The sequence below is a fragment of the Palaemon carinicauda genome, unplaced genomic scaffold, assembly GCF_036898095.1.
Source record: "Palaemon carinicauda isolate YSFRI2023 unplaced genomic scaffold, ASM3689809v2 scaffold244, whole genome shotgun sequence".
NCBI lineage: Eukaryota > Metazoa > Arthropoda > Malacostraca > Decapoda > Palaemonidae > Palaemon > Palaemon carinicauda.
The window spans coordinates 93221-103720 of record NW_027170075.1 but is presented as its reverse complement, the minus strand read 5'-3'; the positions used below and the strand labels follow the sequence as shown (position 1 = coordinate 103720).

Genomic DNA, 10500 nt, shown 5'->3' with positions numbered 1-10500 from the left:
GGGAGGAGATCCCAGATATTCCTAAGAAAGTGGTTCGAGGTAAGTACTTCGTGTTGGAACAAATCAGATTTTATAGCACCTCCTTCTATAATGATTCTTGAAGAAACCTTCAGAGCACAAAGCCTTACTACAGTCCTTGCACTTGATTGTATCCCTTTCATGTGAGTTCTTCTTGAATGTTTATCGAGTCTCAGTTTTAAATTATTTGTTTTGCCATATTCATGACATTGGAATAGATCTCTCATGTGATTTCTTATGTTTAGTAAGATATCTTTTCGAAATAAATATTTTGCTACAGACATTGCACTTGTATGGCTTCTCTCCTGTGTGAATTCTTAAATGTGCATTGAGATTTGGTTTTGTAATAAATGTTTTGCTACAGACATTGCATTTGTATGGCCTCTCTCTCGTGTGAATTCTTAAATGTGCAGTGAGATTATGTTTTGAAGTAAATGTTTTGCTACAGACATCGCAATTGTAGGGCTTCTCTCCCGTGTGAATTCTTAAATGTACAGTGAGATGTGCTTCACTAGTAAATACTTTGCTACAAACATTACATTTGTATAGCTTCTCTCCTGTGTGAATTCTTAAATGTGCAGTGAGACTTGATTTTGTAATAAATGTTTTGCTACAGACAATGCATTTGTGTGGCCCCTCTCCCATGTGAATTCTTAAATGTTTAGTGAGATTATGTTTTGCAGTAAATGTTTTGCTACAGACATTGCATTTGTGTGGCCCCTCTACCGTGTGAATTCTTAAATGTTTAGTGAGATTATGTTTTGCAGTAAATGTTTTGCTACAGACATTGCATTTGTGTGGCCCCTCTCCCATGTGAATTCTTAAATGTTTAGTGAGATTATGTTTTGCAGTAAATGTTTTGCTACAGACATTGCATTTGTGTGGCGTCTCTCCTGTGTGAATTCTTAAATGTTTAGTGAGATTATGTTTTGCAGTAAATGTTTTTCTACAGACATTGCACTTGTATGGCCTCTCTACCGAGTGAATTTTTAAATGTACAGCGAGATGTGCTCTTGTAGTATATGTTTTGCTACAGATATCGCAAATGTATGACTTCTGTTCCGTGTGAATTCGTAAATGTCGAATGAGATTATTTTTTACATTAAATGTTTTGCTACAGACATTGCATTTGTATGGCCTCTCTCCCGTGTGATTTCTTAAATGCTTTGTAAGATTAAATTTATTAGAAAACGTTTTCCCACATTCACTGCATGTGCATCGCTTTCTAGCTAGAGCATTGGAGTTAACATTACCAAAGATCCTTTTCTTTATCTGCTTCTCATTTATTTGATTCACCTCTTGATTCAAAACATCTTTCTGTAATAATTCTCTTCCACTGATTACACATGAAAGTCTTCCTTTTTCTTTTCCTTTATCCTCTTTCACAACTGTCCCTAAGTAGGTGTCTACACTTTCCTCATCATCGACATCCCCTTTACAACTTAATGAACCGTTTTCACTCAATGATGCATCATACTCGTCGGAATTTTTCGAGTAGCTTTCGCTAGAATCGAATATTTCTGGCTCTACTTTGACTTCCATTTTTGGATCCAAGAAAAGAGCGCCATCATTAAAGAGAGCAACACTTCCAGACGTATCATTATTTTCTGGATCAACTGCAGGTGAAAATAGATCTTCAATTTCACTTTTCATTGAAAATTCAAAAGGTGGTTCAGAATTCATCATCCTCTACCTATGAAAAGATGACAAACCCTTTAATATTATTTTCAATAGACTTCAAAGAGGAAATTAAGACTAAACTTCCTATTCTCAGACATCATACTGTACAACAAAAACTTCCAATATAACCCTTTCTTTTCCAGTCTTATGTCTCTGGCATATACCTTCAGTAGCTTACAAGCTTTAGCAGCAAGAGGTGGATGATTCCTTTCTTTGAGATGAAAAGTCTGGAAGAAAAGAAAACTACAATCAGTTGGAGAAGAGGAAAACTCAATAAAAATAATGGAATTTTCTAAAATTAAAATAAATTCATAAAGTTATGTAATTTGCATTTTTCCTAAACATACAAACCACAGACTTTGATGGGTGTTCTATCTGTTCTTGTTACACATTTCAGGCATCTAAAAATCTCATATCCTCTGTAGATTCTATAATCCACAGTATTTCCTATGACATAGTTGGTTTTATTCTTTATATAGTTTTCCCCTTGCTCTTCAAAGAGACAGACATTTCATCCAATGTCTTATTTCCTTTACTGTACTTCGTCTCCAGTCACCATCAAAATCTGAGCCTTCCTCCAGAATTATAAACAGCAAAATGCTTTATAGTTATCTTACACAGACACGAACACATACCATAAACTGTTCCATATCACTCTCTCTGCCTTTGCTTTGGTTCTACTGTTATGGCAAATCAACATTACTAACATAAGTTTTTTCTTTCTGGTTGCCTTTGTGTTGTCCAGTGCCTTCTTAAGACCTACAGATACCCTCCATCCCTGTGAAGATGGACAAGAAATTCTGCAATTTTAGGCTGAGAGAGTCTGGAAGAAGAATAACCTTTCATCTGGCACCAGCGTTAAAAAAAAACTGCCTATTTAACTTGATAAACTCGACATGTAGAGCATCACATGGCTTAGGCTAACTAGATGAAAAGCCTTTTTACCTTGAGAACCTCCTGACAGGCTCCAAGTATGAAGATGAAGCATGTGGAGCCCCTGATGAAGACAATGAAAGTGAGGCTATTTGAGTAGATCAGGTCTCTCTAGCAATCTGACAGGAGGGTTCACTAGGACCTCAAAAAGGTCTGGGAACCAGTCCTTCCGAGGCCAGAAGGGAGCGATGAGGGCCAAGGAAAGACGACTGGTTTCTCTTGCCTTGATAAAACGGCCAGATCAGAGAGAGGGAGGAGGTGTACACCTGAAGACTTCCTCATCTTGTAAGTGGGCATCTGTCCTCATATACTGGGGATACTTGAACGAAGGGAAGACGACTTAGTAACAAAAGTTCATTCCTATGACATGGAATAAGAATTGAAAAACAATACAATTATTTGAAGATAAAAAGCCTCCCACTAATTAGGCACCCTTATATCAATACAAAAACACAAATACCTGGTTTTTTTTTCTATGACACCCACACACCCAAAAATAAGATATAAGATATAAAAGTTCTTTTTCAAAATACAGTCTCATTAAGTTTATGATGCAAATTTCTTAGCAATTAACACCAAGAAAGAGCCTTTTCGGTCAAGATCAAAGTATTCAAACAAAGTTCCCAGCCTGTGACCTAAGAAAGTTCCCAGCTTGTTACATAAGAAAGCTTCAAGCTTGGAACATAAAAAAGTTCCAAGCTTGTGATATAAAAAAGCTTCATGCTTTTGACAAGAAAGTTCCAATGCATAAAAAAGGTTTAAGCTTGTGACATGAAAGTTCCAAGCTTGCGACTTAAGAAAGCTTCAAGCTTAAAGGAGAACCACACAACATTGTGGTTCATTATCTACAAAAGGAGTCAGCAGGGTTTGGACATTGACAACCCTTAACTTTGATTGCTGCTGAACTCTTTCTATGCCCCTTTATGGTCACTTGTTTCTGGGGATGTGTATGTGAAACACTACCCATGGAAAATCTGTCAATATATATGAGGCAATTATATTATGATGGGAAAACGACAGTCAGTGATAAGAATAATCATGAGATAGAAATAACACTTGATAAATGGTGTCTAGCCTTTAACCTATTTTCACTGAAGGGTCCACTTACAGTCTGTGAACTATACAGAATCAATAAACACTATGGTAATGAATGCTATGCAATCATTCTCTATAGTCCAGCTAGAGATAACTGGCAAGAAAAAGGTTGCTTAACTGTAAAACACAAAAGAATTATGTCTCATTTTATAGTTGCAAAGTAGGCGAAGACAAAGGGGAAGACTCTTCTGCGGACAAAGTGGCAGAAACTCCAGAATAGCCAAGGACAGCACTCATCGGCAACAGATCCACCTCAGACAAAGCCAATGTCCACTTCCTCTCAGCACCTAGATGGAGAAGCTCCAACAATGCCTTGTTTGACAGGGGACCAGCCATACCCATTGATGGCCACACCTGTAAAATATCAGAAAAAGAGCAGCCACTCCCCGAGGGGAGGGCAGAACCGCTTCTCCAGGGGAAACAGTTACGTCCCTTAAACCCCAAATTTGACCTGATGTTAAATGGTTTATGCTTCTGCTTGACCGTTCCCCGGGAGACTGATCGACCAGGAGATTCGGGAAGAGATGGGGGGGAGATGAAGAAGGCCGAAGTTTCTTCGACTTCGAGGAACACCCTCAAGACAAAGAATCTCTCTTAGACTTCTTGCACCTACGTCCAAAGCACTTTCACTGTGAGGCAGACCACCTCCAACACTCAAGGCAGGTGTTGCCTCGGTCACAACACGCCCTACGCAAGCTATATGTTGAGATATTTAGAAGTGTGACCATCCAGGTAAAAGTTATTCCGAGTCTTTTATAGTAAAAACTGTTGTAACCAAGACATTCCCAATACCACCTCACCAGGGTATGGGGACGCAACAGTATTAGCTTTATACTATCTACACAAGGGAGCATGGTTTACCTGCTGTGGTTTGAGGTCAGCTTATGCAGAGAACCAAGGATGCTACTTTCACCAGGAGAGAGGACGATGAAGAAAAGAATTCACACTGACTAAAACCGGATACAGTGACCTCAACCTTCTGATACTTGTCCAATAAGGAGTGTGCATTTTATACCAGCTATTGTGCAGCAAACACAGGGCCAATAGAAAACGTATCGAGCCTCCTGTGGGTCATATCTTGCAGGCAGTGGGCTGTGAGAGTGTTCTTTCATTTCCACACCCCAGCCTGAAGAACCTGTCACTGAAAAGTTCCTCTTCAATGCCAGGGATGTAGCTACGCCCGACATAATGAGCTCTGGGGCGACGTGAAGGATTCAGCGCATGGTCTATGACCTTGCAAATCCATGCTGAGATGGTGTTCTTGGTGACCCTCCTCTTGGTCCTCCCTGTTCTGACAAAGAGTGCAGGCACATGGGGACGGGCTGTGGCTGTTCTCTTAAGGTACAGCCTCAAACTCCTCACTGGGAGAGTAAGAGATGATCAAGGTCATCTGTTACAGAACAAAGACTCAAAATCCGGAAGGAGTCGAATCGAAGGTCCACTACTCCCGGGTTCTGAGTCTTAGCAACAAACTCAGGGACGAAGATGATCGTTACCTCTCTCCCCTCCCCTTGAATGGGAGATGTTGTATGAGAGACCACGAAGTTCACTGACTCACTTGGCTGAAGCCAAAGCTATCAGGAACATCATCTTCCAGGTTAGGTGGTGATAATAGTTTATATGGAGGTCTCTTTAGAGACCTGAGAATTCGAACCACGTTCCAAGAGGGAGGTCTCACTTCAGACAGAGGACAGGTAAGTTTATAACTCGTATGAGTAAGGAAAGTTCTAGCGATAAAGAAATGACCATTCCATTCAGTCTAAAGGCGAGGCTTAAGAAATGACCATTCCATTCAGTCTAAAGGCGACGCTTAAGGCTGAGCGATAGCCTTTCACCGCCATGACTGACTGGCGCATTTCTTCACGTAATTACACGAATAGCTCTGCTATTGCTGGAATGGTGGCATCGAGAGGAGAAATACCCCTTCCACAACACCAACCACAGAAGACTGCAGGGCAATCTTAGCCCTGGCACCCTTCAGCTCCTGAGACCAACGCAAGGCGGCACTGGTCTTTGCCCTCTCGAGGGAGTATCTCTGGGTTGGTAAACAAATTGAGAACCCTCATGAGAGTCTGAACCTGCCAGAATGCATGTTACGACACTTTCTGCTCTCCTTCCGACATTAAACTGGTAGCAAAGTGTCCTTCTTCCACACCCAAGAGCTCTTCTCGGAGTGGGTTGCGGACATCCCTTGAGTGACTGGCTGCATCTGTAGAATTAGAGGTCCTTGAAGAGGACTTTGGAAGAGTCTTGGAGTCCTTAGGTTCCTTCCGAGGAAGGAGGTAGGACTCAAGCATTGAAGGCCGGATTGTCATGTCCCTCATGACTTCCCACGGTGGTGAAGAACTATCCGTGCGAGGGGAAACTTCCTCCGAAGGTGGAAGAGAGGAAGCCCCTCCCTCACGCAACTCACTCGGCAGAGGTGAGTTAGGAGAGTGTCTGGTGGAAGATGCAGGAAAAGCAGGCCTTGTTGGCCTAACAGGAGTCAGCTTTACTCTTAGGGAAGTGACCGCATCTGAGACTCCTCTCTTCCTCTACAGGGGAGAACAAGAAGCTGTGGTTCCTTGCAATATGTCTGCTGGAGCTGTAAGGTTGCTCCGAAGAGCTGGCAGACAGAGAAGGCTTGAAGGCTTGCACCACTACTCTGAGCATAGCACTGAACTACGGCTGATGACTGACTGACGCACTGTCAGAAAGATCCCCTGAAGGGAAAGGGACCGAAGGTTCCCTGTCAAGAGTCTCTGCTGTTGATGGGTCCACCATTGAGGAAGGCAGCTTCAGCATCCTGAACCCTTCTGTGAAGACCCCCTTCCCCTTTTCCTGCTGGTAGCACTGTAATGCCTTTGCGGGGATGGGAATGAGGTGATGGTGACCTGTCAATTTGATGTTCAATAAACATAGGAGCTTGTAGAAGCCTGCTCATGGCCATGGCGCAAGTGCGCCGGTGAGCGTAGGCGCATAGCAGGTACTGGTGGGCCGGAGAGATCTTGAGTGCAGAAGAGTGGTGGCGCGCGGGAGAGTGCTGGGGTGCAGTAAGGCACTGCGCAGGAGGATGCTGGTGCGCAGTTTCCAGTGAATGCGCAGGAGAGCACTGGCACACAGGTGGGCGTTGGAGAACACCGGCGAGCTGGAGGGTGCTGATGAGCTGTAGAGAGCTTTGGCACACGCTTTCTTTTTCTTTTCCTTTATTTTCTTCCATAATTGTCCTTAAGTATGTGTCTACACTTTCTTCCTCGTCGACATCCCCTTTACAACTTAATGAACCGTTTTTACTTACTGATGCATCGTACTTGTAAGAATTTGTCAAGTTGCTTTCGCTAGAATCGAATATTTCTGGCTCTACTTTGACTTCCATTTTTGGATCCAACAAAAGAGCGCCATCATTAAAGAGAGCAACACTGCCAATCGTATTTCTGGGCTTGAACCTGTGCCGGCCAGTGAATAAGCTCCTATTAGCACTTATTCTTAGGTAATTTACTGCTAAATATACCAGAGAAAAAATGTAAAGGAGTGCTAGGTTAACTAGCTCGCTCACCTATTGGTGTCGGTATGGAATTGGGCGTATAATCCAAAGGTCCCGCACCATTTAGATTCATCCACGACAAAGACCCCAATAGAGGAGAGCCGTTCAACCTCACTCGGCACCACCATCTCTGCATCCGCTCAGAACCCAACTCCTTTTTAGCACGCCTGTGTGGTAACCCGCTAGTTTGTGCTCTCGTGTTTTTGCCTTATTTTCCGTGGATTATGGCTTCTACATCGGTTTCCCAGGAGACACCGTCTAAGTTAAGTACCAAGCTATGTTTTGCTGTGTTTTGAGCAATCTAGATCGTTTAATATTTAAGTTATAAGAGTTTATTCTCTTCGTTCATCTCGGTCTTGCTCGATTCCGCTTTCGGTTGGTACTCCTGTTTTGAGAGCTTTTAGTTTCACTCGCGGGTTACTAAGTGTATTATTTTTATTATTAGTTTAAATTTTTATATGTTTTATAGTGGATATTCATTATTTAGCGTTTAGAACCCTTGTGGTTCATATTTAGGGCCGATATCAGATTACGTATAGTAAATGGCTTGCCGACCTTCGTCACTGGACGGCAATTTTTATTATATAAGCCATCAGGTTGTTGTCCTTCGGGATTTATTCATTATTTCGCATGCCTTGCCCTAATTTTTTATGTGTATGTTTATATATTTTTCAACGCTATTACTTTTATAATGAATATTTGTGCTTATTACTCCGTATGATCTGTTTTGGTAGTGTTTGGGGATCGTCAGTTGGTAGCCCTGCTGCTCCGTATCACGTGATCCTCCCCCAAGCTCCCCCTCTCGCTAGGTTGGTGACTAGGCTTCTCTCCCCCCTCCCCTAGGGGACCGTTGCCTTCCCTTCTTTCAGAGGGGGTAGTTCAGTGTTTATGGACTTTGTCCTCTCTCCGGGTGTCCCGGTGGTTTCGTCTCTGTCTAGACTGGTTGGCCACCGGTCAACAGAGTAGGATCCCGGTGCACCCTATTTTATATTCACCTATCACACTTTTATTATGTTATACGAAACCCTCCGGGTTCTGTTGGTGATTCTTATCTACGGTTCCGCCCCCCCTTATAACAGTTACTATGATTATATATGACAGATCACTATCCCGGAGTTCCTATATGTATTAGTTTATGGATGTACTTTTATATCCCGGTCCGGGGCTTAACCTCGCTCCGGGAAGTCAGACACCATGTGTGTTAATTCTTTGTTGCATCCTTCTTTATGATCCCGGCTCGACCGGAATGGATAGTTATACTCTAGTCCTAAGTTAGACTTATGTTTAGGCCCGGGTCCTCCGGACCCGCCCCTACTTAAGAGTATTACAGTTAAGCTCTAGTCTTAAGTTAGACTTATGTTTAGTCCCGGGTCCTCCGGACCCGCCCCTACTTAAGAGAATTACAGTTTCTCATATACTATTCTTTTTATAGATGGTTCATTGTCAGACGACGGCCTGTGCGGCTGTTCTTCACCAGCCTTGTGGCCATACGATGTGTAGGTCTCACGCCCTCTGCGGAGTTTAGCTGGAAGACATCGTAGTCTGGCACCCTGATAATTGTATGGTCTGTTTTGACCTCATCACCACCCTTGGATCTGATTCGGTGAGTTCCGTTGGCAATGTTGTCTTTTCTAATTATTCTTACCTTTATTTGGTATACATACACTATTTAGTAAGATTTCTATGGTCTTGAAGGACCTCCGGGAATCTTCCTTTCTTTAATTCCCACTATTATTTCAGGCATCCCCGGAGCAGAAGACTGCGGCTCGGGCCACACTGAAAGTGTGGGTTGGGGGATTTGCCCGAAACGTGAAATCAAAACAGCCTTACGTCCTCTCTGAAGACTACTGCGCTATGATTTACCCTAATGCCAAGTCTTCAGCCGCCGTGGCTAGAGCTGTTGCGGCACCCATCATTGCCGACATTGATGCCACTATTTCGGGATTCATCGACCAGGATCAAGATCCGTCGGGTACCCCCGGAGATCTGGAAGACAATGTTGCCTCCTTGAACTTGGATGTGGAACCCATGTTGTTGGATGATCCGGATGCAGGTAGGGTGGTAAGTGAGGCAGGTGTTACCGGCGCTGAGATTCCTATCCTCAGCCCCGCTCTTTCTTCTTCATCTGATCTCTCTTCTTTCCATGGTTTTTCTGGGGACCGCGATTCGTCTCACCGATCACACCCGGTTCCCCCCAAAGATAAATCAAAATCTAGAATTTTGCCAAAAGCTCGTAAGCCCCACAAGGCTTCCCATGGTTCCAAACCGAATACAGACCCATCATTTAAGGCTTCCGGCTCCTCCTCTAAGTCTCACGACCCGGGAGTACAATCAGCCACTTCTGCTCCTAACCCGGGCCTTTCCGAATCAGCCATGCTTCGCATTGTGTCGGAGATGCAATCTAAGATTGTATCAGAAATGCAGGCCAAGATGGACACGATGTTCTCTAACATTGGTCAGAGACTTGGGGCATTAGAGCATGGTGCTCCGGAGCGAGTTCAAAGCTCTCTCATCCCGGATGCCTCTAAGCTTCCGCCGTTTACCAAGAATAACCCTTGGCGCATGGCTCTTCATTCCCCGTTCTCAGACGGGATGTTAACGTTGGAAGGTCTTGGTACTCGTCCACTAGAGGATTTTGAATTCTTTCCTCCTGGTCTCGCATTTCCATTTCATGGTTATGCCAGGCTTACCGAGGAAGCTCTGGTTCGGCTGGATAAGGTCCCCAAGGAGACCGTCATTTTCCCAAAGGAACAAGCCCAATCTGTTTGGGCTAGGTTTCTAAATGATATAGGTTGCACCAATACCATGTTGACGCCTCATAAAAGTTCTTTCACAATGTTCCTAATGGACAAGGATACCGTGACTCCATGCGTCACTAAGATTGCAGAGCTTGCTTTTCAATACGCTCTGGAGGAGAAGCCCTTGCCTCCCATCCGAGAGGTAGATCCGATCTCCCTCCTTCTTCCTTCAGATAATGAGTGTTGGGACAATGTCCATACCACCTTTACTTCTGGCAAGCTGACAGCGGACTGTGCGTCAGTAATTTTTAGTGAACGGCTTCCCCGTCTCCTGGAATCCCTTATTAAACAGGAGTATGATTCCCGCCTACGTGTTGGTCGAACTTTGAACTTGGCCACTTCTACGGAGTCGATAGCCTTAACTTATGATACTGAGAGTATCTTTAAGTCTCTCAATAAGGCTACCTTGCAGTCGTTATATTTTGACTTATATGACTTTGCTCTTGCTAAACG

At 43.5% G+C, this 10500-nt stretch overlaps 1 protein-coding gene across 1 annotated transcript in view; it reads right to left on the bottom strand.

Annotated features, from left to right (window-relative positions):
• Positions 1–10500, bottom strand: part of LOC137636176 (zinc finger protein 585A-like) — an 89246-nt gene continuing 78746 nt past the window's right edge. The window contains exon 4 of the mRNA XM_068368572.1: positions 1–1663. Within this exon, the coding sequence (XP_068224673.1) occupies positions 220–1663 (1444 nt within the window). The 3' untranslated portion in view covers positions 1–219. The remainder of the gene's footprint in view (positions 1664–10500) is intronic.